Genomic DNA, 18,829 nt, shown 5'->3' on the forward strand with positions numbered 1-18,829 from the left:
CTGTAGAGGATGATGAAGTCATGTGGATTTCCTGGTGGATTTCTGTGGATGCGGGAATAGCACTGACCTCCTAATGAATGACTCACCAGTGACCACGTGACTCATCCACTACAACTATACAAGCATATTGTACAACCGTTCTCATCATGAAACCAGGTCACAAGATATGTCAAGGAAATTAAGCACGCCTGCCCCACAGACGCCGCTCTGCCTGTTATTTCAGGATTTCCCGTCAATAATCTATTAATACTGCAATTAGAAGACGGAAGAGATTTAAATAAGAAGAGATTTCCTGGATCGCTGTATGGCGAGTGAGATCTAGTCTGCAGAAGTGTGGGGCGGGTTTTAATTTTAATTTTTGGGCTTCGGTTTTGTGTTGGAGCCTCCTTTGCAGATGAAATGGTACTGCATGCGGTGCTGTTTTGTCCGGTAAAACGCCAGGTCACGTGATGGAAACCTGACGGCCCCCGTATACTCAGCCCCCCGTATAATCAAGTGGGTCTGTTTGGTGACCTTCGTATCCTTCATTCTAGGTATTCGGTGCTTCCATTAGTTTGTCCGCTATAGGTGCAAAACAATGGAAGATACTGATGTGAACAAAGCCTTAGGCCCCCTGGTCGCAAAATGCGGGCCGCAATGCACGAGCACAGTCCGTGGGGCAGCCGCAGCGGATCGCGGACCCATTCACTCGAATGGGTCCGCGATCCGGCCGTTCCGCAAAAAGATAAGAGATGTTCGATCTTTTTGCGGAACGGAAGTACAGGACGAAACCCCACGGAAGCACTCCGTAGTGCTTCCGTAGGGTTCCGTTCCGTACCATTCCGCATCTCCGGATTTGCAGACCCATTCAAGTGAATGGGTCCGCATCCGTGATGCGAAATGCCCACGGAACGGCGCCTGTGTATTGCGGACCCGCAAATGCGGTCCGCAATACGGCAACGGGAAGCACCCGTTCGTGTGCAGGGGGCCTTAAAGGAATTGTTCTATCCTCCTTATGTGTGAGCAAAGCTTAACACTAGGTTCAGACCTGAGCGTATTTGATATGCGCGTTTTTGTCGCGCGTTTTTGTGCGCGTTTTTGTCCATAGTCAACGCGCGTATTATGCGCGTTTGTGTGATTGACAGCAGTGTCCTATGGCCGCAAACGCGTGACAAAACGCCCCAAAGAAGCTCAAGAACTTGTTTATGCGTCGGGCGTTTTTCAGCGCGTTCGAACGCGCTGTAAAACGCGAAAATGTGAACCAGTCCCATAGGGAAGCATTGGTTTGCATCGGTTATGCGTTTTACAGGTAAAGGGGTATTCCCATCTTCACTTTTCATACTTGCCTTCATTGAGCGCGACGTTCACTTCCTGGATTCTTCTCCCGGCCGGGCCGCGCAATGTCCTGAACGTGCACGCCGCCGCGCATGCGCCATGGTGACTTATTCCTGGCCTGTATAGTACAGAGCCGGCGTGCGCGTTCGCTGCTTTGTGCTATTGCCGGCCGGGAGAAGAATCCAGGAAGTGAACGTCGCGCTCAACGAAGGTAAGTATGACAAGTGAAGATGGGAATACCCCTTTAAGCTTTGCTCACACATAAGGAGGATAGAACAATAGCCGTGGTCCTTTATTAAGGGTTACATAATATAATAATAATGATAATAATAACCATGAATAATTAAATAACCAATAAATGAATACTCATTAAATATTCATTAAGTCCACAATTGTCCCCCCAGCAAAGCTGGGTGACTAACCCCCCCTCTAATTCAGGACCACGACTTCTTAAAAGGGGAGGGCAGGCGGGCGATGTCCTCTTCTTCCAGGCTCCGCGGCAGACAAGCTCCAGACCTGCTGGGACCATCTATAAATACTTGAATTTCCCGCCCCAGAACTTCATCCACCAATCAAATGCTGGCAGAAAACAGGTGCCTGAGTAACCGGTAGGTAACCAGGAACCAATCAAAATCATTTGTTAAATTTACCTCAGAATCGCTGTAAATAAGCACACAAGTTAATAGGAAAAAGGGGGGAGAGAAAAGGGAGGAAGAATAAACGTACTACCACTCCCATCATGCTCCATGACACCATGGTGGGCCTTCAGCATACGCTTCCGTGCCCACTATCATTACAGTACAACATGAGCATGAAATACAGGATACATTCAATACAGTTTAACAATCGACATGACTATAAAGTCCTGCAATGCGAAGCGAACCTTCTAAACATACAAGTGATGCCAGATTAGTCTGGATGTAAGGCTGATTACACATGTGCTGCTGTTTTTCAGTAGATCTTGAAAAGGTGGCTTCTATGAGATGATGTCACCAAGGTCATAGGCAATGACTACAGTAGCTTGCTTAGGACAATTCTAATATTAAAGGGCATCTGTCAGCAGTTTTGTACCTATGACACTGGCTGACCTGTTACATGTGTGCTTGGCAGCTGAAGGCATCTGTGTTGGTCCCATGTTCCTATGTGCCCGCATTGCTGAGAAAAATGATGTTTTAATATGTGCAAATAAGCCTCCAGGAGCAACGGGGGCGTTACCATTACACCTGCAACTGCCCACGACCTCTGTACTTTGATTGACAGGGCCAGGCGTGATGACGTTTTACATTGCCTGACCCTGTCAATCAAAGTTCAGAAGGTACTTTGCCATTGCAGCACACATGGAACAGGCCAGCCAGATTCATAGGTACAAATTTGCAGACAGATGCCCTTTTAAATGCTAACTAGCTATAAACTGTTTGCGCTATCGGCCACTAGATGGAGCCAAAGCAACATGAATACTGACACAGTACATTTATATTAACCACCTCCGGACCGCCTAACGCAGGATCGCGTTCCGGAGGTGGCAGCCTTGCGCAGAGTCACGCATATACGCGTCATCTCGCGCGAGCCGAGACTTCCTGTGAACGCGCGCACACAGGCGCGCGCGCTCACAGGAACGGAAGGTAAGAGAGTTGATCTCCAGCCTGCCAGCGGCGAGCGTTCGCTGGCAGGCTGGAGATGTGTTTTTTTTTAACCCCTAACAGGTATATTAGACGCTGTTTTGATAACAGCGTCTAATATACCTGCTACCTGGTCCTCTGGTGGTCCCCTTTGTTTGGATCGACCACCAGAGGACACAGGTAGCTCAGTAAAGTCCCACCAAGCACCACTACTCTACACCCCCCCCCCTGTCACTTATTAACCCCTTATTAGCCCCTGATCACCCCTGATCACCCCATATAGACTCCCTGATCACCCCCCTGTCATTGATTACCCCCCTGTCATTGATCAACCCCCTGTAAAGCTCCATTCAGACGTCCGCATGATCTTTACGGATCCACTGATAGATGGATCGGATCCGCAAAACGCATCCGGACGTCTGAATGAAGCCTTACAGGGGCGTGATCAATGACTGTGGTTATCACCCCATATAGACTCCCTGATCACCCCCCTGTCATTGATTACCCCCCTGTCATTGATTACCCCCCTGTAAAGCTCCATTCAGACGTCCGCATGATTTTTACGGATCCACTGATAGATGGATCGGATCCGCAAAACGCATCCGGACGTCTGAATGAAGCCTTACAGGGGCATGATCAATGACTGTGGTGATCACCCCATATAGACTCCCTGATCACCCCCCTGTAAAGCTCCATTCAGATGTCCGCATGATTTTTACGGATGCACTGATAGATGGATCCGATCCGCAAAACGCATCCGGACGTCTGAATGAAGCCTTACAGGGGCATGATCAATGACTGTGGTGATCACCCCATATAGACTCCCTGATCACCCCCCTGTAAAGCTCCATTCAGATGTCCGCATGATTTTTACGGATGCACTGATAGATGGATCGGATCCGCAAAACGCATACGGACGTCTGAATGAAGCCTTACAGGGGCGTGATCATTGACTGTGGTTATCACCCCATATAGACTCCCTGATCACCCCCCTGTCATTGATTACACCCCTGTCATTGATCAACCCCCTGTAAAGCTCCATTCAGATGTCCGCATGATTTTTACGGATGCACTGATAGATGGATCGGATCCGCAAAACGCATCCGGACGTCTGAATGAAGCCTTACAGGGGCGTGATCAATGACTGTGGTGATCACCCCATATAGACTCCCTGATCACCCCCCGTCATTGATCACCCCCCCTGTCATTGATCACCCCCCCTGTCATTGATCACCCCCCTGTCATTGATCACCCCCCTGTCATTGATCACCCCCCTGTCATTGATCACCCCCCTGTCATTGATCACCCCTCTGTAAGGCTCCATTCAGACATTTTTTTGGCCCAAGTTAGCGGAATTATTATTATTTTTTCTTACAAAGTCTCATATTCCACTAACTTGTGTCAAAAAATAAAATCTCACATGAACTCACCATACCCCTCACGGAATCCAAATGCGTAAAATTTTTTAGACATTTATATTCCAGACTTCTTCTCACGCTTTAGGGCCCCTAGAATGCCAGGGCAGTATAAATACCCCACATGTGACCCCATTTCGGAAAGAAGACACCCCCAGGTATTCCGTGAGGGGCATATTGAGTCCATGAAAGATTGAAATTTTTGTCCCAAGTTAGCGGAACGGGAGACTTTGTGAGAAAAAAATTAAAAATATCAATTTCCGCTAACTTGTGCCCAAAAATTTTTTTTTCCATGAACTCGCCATGCCCCTCATTGAATACCTTGGGGTGTCTTCTTTCCAAAATGGGGTCACATGTGGGGTATTTATACTGCCCTGGCATTCTAGGGGGCCCAAAGCGTGAGAAGAAGTCTGGTATCCAAATGTCTAAAAATGCCCTCCTAAAAGGAATTTGGGCACCTTTGCGCATCTAGGCTGCAAAAAAGTGTCACACGTCTGGTATCGCCGTACTCAGGAGAAGTTGGGGAATGTGTTTTGGGGTGTCATTTTACATATACCCATGCTGGGTGAGAGAAATATCTTGGTCAAATGCCAACTTTGTATAAAAAAAATGGGAAAAGTTGTCTTTTGCCAAGATATTTCTCTCACCCAGCAAGGGTATATGTAAAATGACACCCCAAAACACATTCCCCAACTTCTCCTGAATATGGCGATACCAGATGTGTGACACTTTTTTGCAGCCTAGGTGGGCAAAGGGGCCCATATTCCAAAGAGCACCTTTAGGATTTCACAGGTCATTTACCTACTTACCACACATTAGGGCCCCTGGAAAATGCCAGGGCAGTATAACTACCCCACAAGTGACCCCATTTTGGAAAGAAGACACCCCAAGGTATTCCGTGAGGGGCATGGCGAGTTCCTAGAATTTTTTATTTTTTGTCACAAGTTAGTGGAAAATGCTGATTTTTTTTTTATTTTATTTTTTTCATACAAAGTCTCATATTCCACTAACTTGTGACAAAAAATAAAAACTTCCATGAACTCACTATGCCCATCAGCGAATACCTTGGGGTGTCTTCTTTCCAAAATGGGGTCACTTGTGGGGTAGTTATACTGCCCTGGCATTCTAGGGGCCCAAATGTGTGGTAAGGAGTTTGAAATCAAATTCTGTAAAAAATGACCTGTGAAATCCGAAAGGTGCTCTTTGGAATATGGGCCCCTTTGCCCACCTAGGCTGCAAAAAAGTGTCACACATCTGGTATCTCCGTACTCAGGAGAAGTAGGGCAATGTGTTTTGGGGTGTCTTTTTACATATACCCATGCTGGGTGAGAGAAATATCTTGGCAAAAGACAACTTTTCCCATTTTGTTATACAAAGTTGGCATTTGACCAAGATATTTATCTCACCCAGCATGGGTATATGTAAAAAGACACCCCAAAACACATTCCTCAACTTCTCCTGAATACAGAGATACCAGATGTGTGACACTTTTTTGCAGCCTAGGTGGGCAAAGGGGCCCACATTCCAAAGAGCACCTTTCGGATTTCACTCGTCATTTTTTACAGAATTTGATTTCAAACTCCTTACCACACATTTGGGCCCCTAGAATGCCAGGGCAGTATAACTACCCCACAAGTGACCCCATTTTGGAAAGAAGAGACCCCAAGGTATTTCGTGATGGGCATAGTGAGTTCATAGAAGTTTTTATTTTTTGTCACAAGTTAGTGGAATATGAGACTTTGTAAGAAAAAAAAAAAGAAAAAAAAAAATCATCATTTTCCGCTAACTTGTGACAAAAAATAAAAAGTTCTATGAACTCACTATGCCCATCAGCGAATACCTTAGGGTGTGTACTTTCCGAAATGGGGTCATTTGTGGGGTGTTTGTACTGTCTGGCCATTGTAGAACCTCAGGAAACATGACAGGTGCTCAGAAAGTCAGAGCTGCTTCAAAAAGCGGAAATTCACATTTTTGTACCATAGTTTGTAAACGCTATAACTTTTACCCAAACCATTTTTTTTTTACCCAAACATTTTTTTTTTATCAAAGACATGTAGAACTATAAATTTAGAGCAAAATTTCTATATGGATCTCGTTTTTTTTGCAAAATTTTACAACTGAAAGTGAAAAATGTCATTTTTTTGCAAAAAAATCGTTAAATTTCGATTAATAACAAAAAAAGTCAAAATGTCAGCAGCAATGAAATACCACCAAATGAAAGCTCTATTAGTGAGAAGAAAAGGAGGTAAAATTCATTTGGGTGGTAAGTTGCATGACCGAGCAATAAACGGTGAAAGTAGTGTAGGTCAGAAGTGTAAAAAGTGGCCTGGTCTTTCAGGGTGTTTAAGCCATAGGGGCTGAGGTGGTTAAGATGACTGAAGGCATGACCAGGGTTGTCCTATCCAGCAGGACCTATGATGGGAAGTATATTTTACTGCTCCCTGCCACTCTTTTCCGATTCCATGGGGCCCAGATTGTCTTTACTGCACTTCTAGTCCCTGCGTGTAAACCAACTTCCTACATGGCCGGGGTCATGTGAATATGACTGGCCTCAGCAGTGATGTATCCCCAATGACCTGTGACCCAGCAGCGATATGCCACTTATGGCCACCTCATGGCTGAGCCCAGGAATTGGCTGTAGAGGTGCACGTGAACTGGTCCACGCAAGTTACGGACACTAAGTGCTTTTTTTTTTTTTTGCCAATTAGACATATGGACATAAGAAAACAGATTGACTTCAGTAAGAGAGTGTAGCGGGCATGCTCTGTGACATGTACAGGGAGGTCGGAGGAGCTGAAGTGTCCCTATTACCCAAGGCTGACATGATGAGTAGGCAGAGTAGACAGCAGCCTAGGGCATTATTATGGAAGAAGCACAATTTACGTGGCACTGTTTTTGGATGAAAGCAGCCATGTTTTTCTAGTCCTGTATACCTTTTTTATAGCAGATTTGTCTGGAGAAACAAACATGGAGTTTCTTTATGTATTCAGTGCTGACCGGGCTGCTGTGATTATCCGTGTATGAGGTTACTGTCCCCGGAGGATGGACATGAGTCATTTCTATACTCCAAGGCTGGAGAAGCTCCAGACAAATCTCCAGGGTTTTCCCTCCTGCAGCATGACGAATGATTGATCCTCGGGGACGTTCCCTGTGTTCGGGGTCTCGTGTCGTGATCCTAACACATATGGAAGCAGAAGGAGGTTTGTTAATGGGAGGCTCAGACCCGTTATAAGCGTCGGTGGCTGAATTTCCTTCCACAGCAGGAACCTACTGATGAACATGAAGAACCTCCATATAAGGGCTCATGCACACAAACGTATTTCCTTTCCGTGTCCGTTCAGTTTTTTTTTGCGGCCCGTATACGGAGCCATTCACTTCAATGGGTCCGCAAAAAAAACAGAAGTTACTCCGTGTGTATTACGTTTCCGTATGTCCGTTTTTCCGTTCCGCCCAAAAAATAGAACATGTCCAATTATTGTCCGCATTATGGACAATTCTAGTACTGTTCTATTAGGGGCCGGCTGTTCCATTCTGCAAAATACGGAATGCACACGGGTGCCATCCGCATTTTTTGCGGGTCCGTTTTTTGCGGACCCCAAAATACATACGGTTGGGTGCATGAGCCCTAAAATAATGCACATGCACACGAACGTTGTTTGTTTCTGTGTCCGTTTTCTTTTGCGGATAGGGTGCGGACCCACTCATTTTAATGGGTCCGCAAAAAATGCAGACAGCACACTGTGTACTATCCGCATCAGTATGTCCGTTCCGTAGCCCCGCAAAAAAAATAGAACATGTCCTATTCTTGTCTTTTTTAGGCATTGTTACAATGGATCCGCCCCCCCAAAAAAACGGATGGCATACGGGCCGCAAAACACAAATGGTCATGTGCATGTAGCCTTTTCCAGATTTCAGTTCTGTTTTTTGCGGATCCGTGTTTCCGCAAAAACCTTCCATTTTTACAATTGTACACCCGGATCTGTTTAGTTTTTTCCGCAAAAAAACGAAAGGAGGAATATATGTTGCTAGGGTACAAAATTATATATTTTTTTCTATTTCTTGGATTGCATTTTGCGGACGATAGTAGGACAAGCTCTATTTTTTTTTTGCGGATCCGCATAATGGGACAGAACAATGGATGCAGACAGCACACTGAGTGCCCAACAATTGGACCATGTAAACTCTCTCTACTCCCTATATCGTCCATATTTCTACCCTCACGTCCATCTCTCTTTTGCCCCCTTTCGCTCTAGCTGTCTTTTTCTGTTTTCCGTCCCTTTAGCTCTCTCTCTTGCCTTTCTCTCTTTCCTCGGTTTAGTATCTTTCTGCTCTCTAGTCTCTCTAACTCTCTCTTTTATCTAATATATACACCCCTCTAAATCTCTCCAGCCTCTCTTTCTCTCTATCTTCTCTTTTTTTATGTAACACTCTCTTCTCAGTCTCTCCAATGCTGTCTCCCAATCTCTCTTCTGTATGTCTCTCTTACTTTTTCCTCTGCTAGAGCCAGTGAAGTAATCCTGCCTATGTAGTCTCCAGCAGCACAGTAGACACACAGTATAAGGGCTCATGCACACAGCCATATGTATTTTGTGGTCCGCAAAACACGTATCTGTGAAAAAAAATGGATGTTGCATCGTTTTTTGGGGGGTTTTTTTGCGGCTCCATTGAAACCATGCCTGACCTTGTTCGCAAAAGGACAAGACTAGGACATGTTCTATTTTTTGTGTAACCGATTTGCGGACATACGTAAACGGAATGCACACGGAGTCATTTCCGTTTTTTTTTTTTTTTTTTTGCAGACCCATTGAAGTGAATGTTTCCACATACAGGCTGCAAAAAAAAAAAAAAAAACGGAACGGACACTGAAAGAAAATGCGGTGGTGAGCATGAGCCCTAACCGTGCAGCTTTAGTACAAGGATTTAGGGACAAATTTACTAAGGGTTCACGCCACATTTTTGTCTTGCGTTTAAGGCCTCATGCACACGACCGTTGTGTGCACCCGTGGCCGTTGTGCCGTTTTCCCGTTTTTTTTCGCGGGCCCATTGACTTTCAATGGGTCCGTGGAAAAATCGGAAAATGCACTGTTTTGCAGCCGCATCCGTGATCCGTGTTTCCTGGCCGTGAAAAAAATAGGACCTGTCCTATTTTTTTCACGGCCAACGGTTCACGGACCCATTCAAGTCAATGGGTCCGTGAAAGAACACTGATGCACACAAGATTGGCATCCGTGTCCGTGATCCGTGGCCGTAGGTTAGTTTTTATACAGACGGATCCGAAGATCCGTCTGCATAAAAGCTTTTTCAAAGCTGAGTTTTCACTTTGTGAAAACTCAGAACCGACAGTATATTCTAACACAGAAGCGTTCCCATGGTGATGGGGACGCTTCTAGTTAGAATACACTACAAACTGTGTACATGACTGCCCCCTGCTGCCTGGCAGCACCCGATCTCTTACAGGGGGCCGTGATCAGCACAATTAACCCTTTCAGGTGCGGCACCTGAAGGGGTTAATTGTGCTGATCACGGCCCCCTGTAAGAGATCAGGGCTGCCAGGCAGCAGGGGGCAGACCCTCCCCCCCCTCCCCAGTTTGAACATCATTGGTGGCCAGTGCGGCCCCCCCCCTCTATTGTAATAATAGGTTGGTGGCACAGTGTGCGCCCCCCCCTCCCTCCCTCTATTGTAATAATTCGTTGGTGGCACAGTGTGCTCCCCCCTCCTCCCTCCCTCTATTGTAATAATTCGTTGGTGGCACAGTGTGCGCCCCCCATCGCCCCCCCCTCCCTCTATAGCATTAACAACATTGGTGGCCAGTGTGCGGCCTCCCATCTCCCCCCCCCCCCCCATCATTGGTGGCAGCGGAGTTCCGATCGGAGTCCCAGTTTAATCGCTGGGGCTCCGATCGGTAACCATGGCAACCAGGACGCTACTACAGTCCTGGTTGCCATGGTTACTTAGCAATAGTACAATAGTAGAAGATTCATACTTACCTGCTGCTGCGATGTTCATGTCCGGCCGGGAGCTCCACCTACTGGTAAGTGACAGGTCTGTGCGGCGCATTGCTAAATGAACCGTCACTTACCAGTAGGAGGAGCTCCCGGCCGGACACGAACATCGCAGCTCCCAGGTAAGTATGAATCTTTTACTATTGTACTATTGCTAGTAACCCGCCGCCACCAATGATCGGGGGGGGGGGGGGGGGAGAGATGGGAGGCCGCACACTGGCCACCAATGTTGTTAATGCTATAGAGGGAGGGGGGGGGCCAATGGGGGGCGCACACTGTGCCACCAACGATTTATTACAATAGAGGGAGGAAGGGGGGGGGCGCACACTGTGCCACCAACGATTTATTACAATAGAGGGAGGAAGGGGGGGGGGCACACTGTGCCACCAGCGAATTATTACAATAGAGGGAGGAAGAAGGGGGGGGCCGCACTGGCTACCAATGATATTCAAACTGGGGAGGGGGGGGGGTCTGCCCCCTGCTGCCTGGCAGCCCTGATCTCTTACAGGGGGATATGATAGTACAATTAACCCCTTCAGGTGCGGCACCTGAGGGGTTAATTGTGCTGATCACGGACCCCTGTAAGAGATCGGATGCTGCTAGGCAGCAGGGGGCAGTCATGTATACAGTTTGTAGTATATTCTAACTAGAAGCGTCCCCATCACCATGGGAACGCCTCTGTGTTAGAATATACTGTTGGAAATGAGGTTTCACGATCTAACTCATATCCGACAGTATATTCTAACATAGAGGCGTTCCCATGGTGATGGGGACGCTTCAAGTTAAAATATACCATCGGATTGGAGAAAACTCAGATCCGATGGTATAAAAGGGACTCCAGACTTTACATTGAAAGTCAATGGGGACGGATCCGTTTGAAATGGCACCATATTGTGTCAACGTCAAACGGATCCGTCCCCATTGACTTGCATTGTAATTCAGGACGGATCCGTTTGGCTCCGCACGGCCAGGCGGACACCAAAACGACTTTTTTTTCATGTCCGTGGATCCTCCAAAAATCAAGGAAGACCCACGGACGAAAAAACGCCACGGATCACGGGAAAACGGAACCCCGTTTTGCGGACCGCAAAAAAATACGGTCGTGTGCATGAGGCCTAAGGCCAAGTTCACACTTCAGTTAGTGAAGCCTACACACGATATAATGGAAAGATCTGCACATGTTCTGGACCCGCACCTGGTTTTGGCTCAGAATCACTGATGGAAATAACTGAAGTGTAAACTAAGCCTTAAACTAAAGCTAGCGGTAAATACGTCGTATCCGGCATAGCCCAGAGCACCACGAGGCCCCGTTGACTTTAATGGAACTGGTGGGGATCCGGCCTGTTTCCAGGAAAATCTTTGTTAAAATCCTTAAGTTATTTAGTACTAGTATTTAAATATTCTGACCACCTCGGCATGATCACCTGTTTTTTATATTTTTTTCCCCAGGCTCCTGTACAGTGCGAACAATATAAAATAGTCCGCAAAGTAGTAATAATAAACAGGAATAATTGCCATTAATAATTTATCGCCTGCACTCTGATGTGCTTTCTGAAATATTTCAGCTAACCGCAGTGACTTCGCCTTCCTGACCGCGTTTGTGCAAAACAAAAGTTTTTATTGTCGCTTGTTTTAATAAGTGATCGTAACGATTTTACAGTCGGATAGCTGCCTAGCAACACAAGTATGGCTGCCTGCCATGGAAGATTACGAGGCAGCAATAATCTGATGCTGAATGTTGTGGTGATGATATTACTTCAGTGTGATAAACTCTCAGGAAATAAACAAGATGTTACAGAAAGCATCTTTCGTGGTAAGCGGCGAGTCTGTGTAAAGTGGACGGGGCAGTCCTTGGGTTTATATGGTGGATATTAGAGCACGGTTTGCTCATGCAATGGTATTTATGACCAGTAGTAAGAACTTGAAACTCCTACCCCAAATGCCTCTGGAGGAGCTTAGCCAAGTAGATATGTGGAATTTTCCTAGGGTTTTTAGGTTAAAAGGCAACTATTGTAAATAGAGCAATAAACTGGTTTATAGTTGCATCCCTAGTGGTCTAGGGCAGGCATGGCCAACCTGCGGCTCTCCAGCTGTTGTAAAACTACAATTCCCACCATGCCCTGCTGTAGGCTGATAGCTGTCGGCAGTCTGGGCATGCTGGGAGTTGTAGTTTTGCAACATCTGGAGAGCCTCAGGTTGGCCATCCCTAGTGGTCTAGGGTAATGAAGGGTAAATGATCACATCCCTGATGGTCTAGGGTAGTGAAAGGTTAACAATCACATCCTCAGTTTCCAAGGGCAGTTAAGGGATCAGTAGTAACATCCCTGGAGGATAAGTACAGTGAATGGGTTAATGGTAGCATCCCCGGTGGGCTGGGGATGTGGAGATGTTAATTAATGTGTAGAAAGTAAACTTTTTGTTTTTTATAAATGTATCCCAAATGTCCAAGTGAGGTCAAAAAGACTAATTTCAAAATGTAGAAATATGCAGTAATAGTGCCTTAACCGTAAGTGTGATGTTTTGGTCCTTCTGATGTTCTTCGGCAGTGGAGATGTTCATTATGTTATCCCTAGTGGTCTGGGACAGTGGAGGTGTTAATTACAATATTCCTAGCGGTCTAGCCGGGGGGTTGTCGTATCGGGCGCATGTAAAAGGGGATCCTGGGAGGCAAAACTATTTGGGAAGGATGAGGGCTCCTGTTAGGGCCAGAAGGCCTGCGGGGCGTAATGTTGGTGTTTGGTGCCCTTGGGTCGGTGAGTGCGGCCAAGGGTAAGGTGGAATTACAACTGGGAAATTAAAATTATTGGGTTGCCTTCCAGGATACCTCTTCAGGGGATTAGGAAGTTGGAATGTTTGGCGTTATTCAGTTACATGTACAGTAAGTGTACAAAGAAAATGTTATGAAGGATTAATATGTTAATAAATTGGTCGCTACGTCCCTTTATACCAAAAATTGAAGTCTCTGTGTGTCTGTTAATGGGAGGTAACGGGAGTGTGTTGTTACAGGTGGCTGAGCTAATCTTCCATCCTGTTTGCAGAGGTGTGAATTACGTCAGCAGCTCCACCAGGGGATCATTCCAGACTGCAGGACATCCCGATAGGACACTGGCAAGAGCTAGAGGGACTAGTTCACCTGTTCTTGTTTTAACAACCAGATCAGAAGAACCAACCATAAGAAGGTGGTTAGTGGAGGGCTGAGGGCAGGTGCCCCTTGTGCCCTGCTATAATCCAGCCCTGTGTATAATTGATACAGTAGATCCTCCACTCCTTTTCTTGGGGCAGTCCACATTTTTCTGTTGTACAGTATGCTTTTATTATGAATCACAATGTCCTGAGTCACTGGTATACAGCTCTGACGCCATCACCCGGGCACAGTTTCTACCTTTATGAAAACTTTTATGACACTCTTAAGTGTAAATCAGCGCAGTCGCGCCGGCCATACAGGAGCTGTATACCAGTCAATAAATCTTAAATCAATATTTTATATCATTTCTAAAACAATACACTTTGTTTCAGTTCCTCTTCATTTTTAATACATGCTGTGAGTGTGGACACTCTTGTCTATAGTCAGAGGCAGTAATCCAGTCCATAACCAGTCCTGCTGAGAAGTGGATACATTTGTATCCAGTGCAGACTCATCTCTTTGCTCATTTTCTACAATGTATCAGTCTGTTTAGCTCACAGAGCATTGTCTAGACCGGATACAACTGTATCCACTTCTCATCTGAGAGCAGGACTGGTTATGGACAGGATTGCTGGCTCTGAAGAGGGTTCTCATTCACTGACCGCAAACAGATATGCTTTGTGTTTCAGTTCCTTGTCAATTTCAAGATGTTAGAAAGTTGTATAACTTCATTTTATGCAGACTTCTTTACGTAAAACCGGGAAGCCCCATTCATTATATGCTACCACGCTATTGTGTGGCTCTAATTCATACCTCGAGTGTTAATAACCGGCCTCTTCTATTTCTTAGGAGGAATCTCGCATCCTCAGAGTAAAGATTGTATCTGGCATAGACTTGGCAAAGAAGGACATCTTTGGAGCAAGGTAATGGTTGACTGATGTTAATTATGTCTGTCTGTACTTTTGTCTACCTGATTGGTAGTAAATCATGGCGGTGTAGAGAATGTGATGGTTGTAGTACTCCTTAATATACAGTAACTAAAAGGTTCCATAGAGAGGACAAGCCTTAAAGGGGTGATCCAGGATTTCCATATTGATGACCAGTCCTCAGGATAGGTCATCAGTATCAGGTTGGCGGGGATCCGAGTCCTGGCACCCCTGCTCATTAGTTGTTTGAAGAGTCTGTGGCACGCTGTGAGTGCATATGCCATTTCCTACGCCAGTGACATCACCATACATCGGTCACATGGCCTAGGCGCAATTCAGTCCCATTAAAGTGAATGGGCCTGAGCTGCAATACCAAGCACAGCCACTATACAATGTACGGCGCTGTGCTTGGTGAGCTTAAAGACAAGAGTTGAACGGCACTCCTCATTTTAGTATGGACTGTGCTCAGTGGTAAATGTGATACAAATGTGTATGTATGTGTGTATATATATATCTCCATCCGAAAAAATTAATTCATAGTTGTATACTGGCCAACGTTTCGGTCTTGAGTTCTCTGAGTAGTGGAGGTACTTTTTCGAGTGCAGTGCTTGGTAAGCTGCGAGGAGTCCACAGTGCTCACCCGAGGATAGGCCGTCAATATCCAAATCCTGGATAACTCCTTTTAAAGAGTTCTCCACTTTGGACGATCCCTTCTTGTAGGAATCTTTTGTCAGGTGATAAAGTTTCGCCTCACTGTGACCCCCAGCGAATTAGCTGTAATCAGTGAAGGAACCTGGTAGAAGATGTTCAATTTCCCTGCAGTGCCACCACAAGTAAAATATATGGAATATGGTCTGTATAGAGATGTGGATTATTCTGACCTTTCAGATCCCCTACTTTCTTAGGCCTCTTTTACACATCCATGTCCATGATGACATCTGTGACAAGATGGTCAGTTGTTCTTCTCTGAAGATATCCGTGAAGGATTCATGTTGTCCACTTTTTGCCCTCCATGTGTCATCCATATTCCATGGACGCTGCTAGGCTGAAAATTAGTTTCCCGAGCATTTCTTACCAAAGGGAGGGGGGGAGGGGGGGGAGAGAATGGAATGGTGAGTTCCATTCTGTCTAAGGATAGGTCTGCCATATACGCTGCCACCTGCTGGTGAACCAGGCATATTCCATGAACATAACAGTTGCATAAGAGTAATATAAATGCACACTTCTGAAGGACCTGGAAATAAATACAAAGATGACATTGGTGTTAGCAATAAAAGACAGTAGCGCAATGCAGAAATGGTAATACCACTCCGGGGTGTTACAGTGGGATCAGACTACATAAGGTTTGTTTGTAGTCTGTCACCATGGAGATATAACCATATCTATAGTTGAAACCAGAAGTATACATACACTATATAAAAAGACACATATGCATGTTTTTCTCAATATCTGACATGAAATCAGAATAAACCTTTCCTGTTTTTGGTCATTTAGGATTACCATAATTATTATTATTTGCCAAATGCCAGAACAATGAGAGAGAGAGAGAGAGAATGTTTTAAGGCATTTTTATTACTTTCTGCAAAGTCAAAAGTTTACATACAGTACATTTCATTAATATTTGTTACCATTCCCTTTAAACTGTATGACTTGGGTCAAACGTTTTGGATATCCTTCCACAAGCTTCTCACAACAGTTTGTTAGAATTTAGGCCCATTCCTCCTCACAAAACTGGTGTAACTGAGCCATGTTTGTTGGTCGCCTTGCTCGCACCTGCCTTTTCAGCTTTGCCCATAAATTTTCAATAGGATTGAGATCAGGGCTTTGTGGTGGCCACTCTAAAACATTGACTGTTATCCTCAAGCCACTTTGTAACCAGTTTGGCAGTATGCTTCGGGTCATTGTCCATTTGGAAGACCCATTTCCGCCCAAGTTTTAACTTCCTGGCTGAAGTCTTGAGATGTTGCTTCAGTATTTCCACATAATCTTCTTTCCTCATTATGCCATCTATTTTGTGAAGTGCACCAGTCCCTCCTGCAGCAAAACAACCCCACAACATGATGCTGCCACCCCCGTGTTTCACAGTTGGGATGGTGTTCTTAGGCTTCCAAGCTTCTCCCTTTTTCCTCCAAACGTAACGATGGTCATTATGGCCAAAAAGTTCAGTTCAATTTTAGTTTCGTCAGACCACAGGACATGTCTCCAAAAATGTAGGTCTTTGTTCCTGTGTGCATTTGCAAACACTAATCTGGCTTTTTTATGTTTCTTTTGGAGTAATGGCTTCTTCCTGGCAGAGTGGCCTTTCAGCCCATGTTGATACAGTACTCGTTTCACTGTGGATATTGACACAGTCTTGCCAGCTTCCGCCATCATCTTCACAAGGTCTTTTGCTTTTGTTCTTGGGTTGATATGCACATGTCGGACCAAAGCACGTTCATCTCTGGAACACAGAACCCGGTATGATGGCTGGATATTCCATTCTTGTTTGTACTTGCGTGTAATTGTTTGTACAGAAGAACGAGGCACCTTCAGGTATCTTCAAATTGCACCCAAGGTTGAGCCAGACTTGTGCAAGTCCACAATTCTCTTCCTGATATCTTGGCTGATTTCTTTAGACTTTCCAATGATGCTACACAAAGAAGCAGTGTGTTTTTAGGTGCGCATTTAAATACATCCACAGGTGTGTCTCTAATTAAGGCCTCATGCACACGACAGTATTTTTTTTGCGGTCCGCAAAAAGCTGTTCCGTTGTTCCGTGATCAGTTTCCGTTTTTGTTTCCGTGTGTCTTCCTTGATTTTTGGAGGATCACCAGACATGAAAAGTGAAAAAAAAATCTAAGTCAAGTTTGCCTTGCAATTGATAGGAAAAAAACGGACGCGGATGACAATCTTGTGTGCCTCCGTGTTTTTTCATTGACCCATTGACTTGAATGGGTCCGCAAACCGTTGTCTGTGAAAAAAATAGGACAGTATTTTTTTGACGGACTGGAAACACGGATCACGGACGCGGATGACAAACGGTGCATTATCCGAGTTTTCAACGGACTTTCAATGGGTCGGCAGAAAATCACGGAAAACGGAACATCGGACACGGAACACAACAACGGTCGTGTGCATGAGGCCTAACTCAGATGTTGCCAACAAACCTAACAGAAGCTTCCAAACACATGACATCATCATATGGGCAGTCCAGGATTGTTTAAAGGCATAGTAATCTTTTTTTATTATTTTTTTTTTTTTAATTTAACATCTTTATTGCTTATACAAAACAGTACACAAAATACAATTAGAAATTAGTATACATTTTCAACCCTTTTTTTTTCCCCTTTCCACCCCCCCCTAACCCATAGTAATCTTAGTGTATGTAAACATTTGACATTGCAGAATGTAATAAAAATGCCTTAAAACATTCTCTCTCTCATTATTATGGCATTTGGCAAATAATAATAATATTATGGTAATCCTAATTGACCAAAAACAGGAAAGGTTTATTCTGATTTCATGTTGGATATTGAGAAAAACATGCGTATGTGTCTTTTTATATAGTGCATGTATACTTCTGGTTTCAAATGTATATAATCTGCATTTGAGCTGTGGACACACATAAGGTAGGATTCATTATGGTTTTTTTTAAACAAAATTACTTGTGAAGCTGTTTCTGCAATACGAATAGGGATTGCAAAAATCTACCTATCTATCAGTATTCTAAAACGAGCGCTATGTAGAACACGTTGAGCCATTCTTATGCATTCCTGGATTGATCTTGGGTCGTTCTTACTACTGGCTCCTGTTCTTCTTCAGGTGCAGAGCTGATCATCTTGCCTGATATTTTTCCCCTTTCAGTTTGTCAGGCAGGATATTTCACTTGCTGCATAAAATCAGTAATTGCACAGCGATGCTGGAGGAGCCTTGCTTATGATGTGGCTATAATATAGCCGTCCACTTTACTGTACCCCCGTGTCTTATTATCTTAAGAATAGGCGGCCCGTGCCACCTTCCTGCAGGCTGATGGCGCTCGACATTGTGTAGAATACAAATTGCCTATAAGAGAGTTCTTCCTTTTCTGTTGCTTCTTGCTCTGGGAGAATTTCCATCTGATGTGGAATATGACCTGTCCCTGGGCCAGTAATGTCTCCTGTGTGCTAATGATGGGGTTGTAGCCTCAGAATGAGGTTTGCTGCGGAGCGTGCGGCTTACTTCCCTGTACAGTAAAGTAATCCTCATGAATAGTTAATAAATACCACGTAGCACACGCTCTGTATTAATCCCAATCTCACTAGATGAGGTAGGTAAATGCATTCATGTATTCCACTACCGCAGCGAGTGTTGGGCCTGTTGTGGTTCATGGATGGATTATGAAGCGATGGGTTGAACCATGGGTTACTGATAGCAGCATTATTCATGATGACTGTTATACCATATTATGTA

At 45.0% G+C, this 18,829-nt stretch overlaps 1 protein-coding gene across 4 annotated transcripts in view; it reads left to right on the forward strand.

Annotated features, from left to right (window-relative positions):
• The window catches only part of NEDD4L (NEDD4 like E3 ubiquitin protein ligase), a 382,390-nt gene that overhangs the window by 119,841 nt on the left and 243,720 nt on the right, over positions 1-18,829 (forward strand). For all 4 annotated transcript variants that reach the window (XM_040421065.1, XM_040421066.1, XM_040421067.1 and 1 more), the window contains exon 2: positions 14,325-14,398. In XM_040421065.1, the coding sequence (XP_040276999.1) occupies positions 14,325-14,398 (74 nt within the window). The remainder of the gene's footprint in view (positions 1-14,324; positions 14,399-18,829) is intronic.

Source organism: Bufo bufo, chromosome 2, assembly GCF_905171765.1.
Source record: "Bufo bufo chromosome 2, aBufBuf1.1, whole genome shotgun sequence".
Lineage (NCBI taxonomy): Eukaryota > Metazoa > Chordata > Amphibia > Anura > Bufonidae > Bufo > Bufo bufo.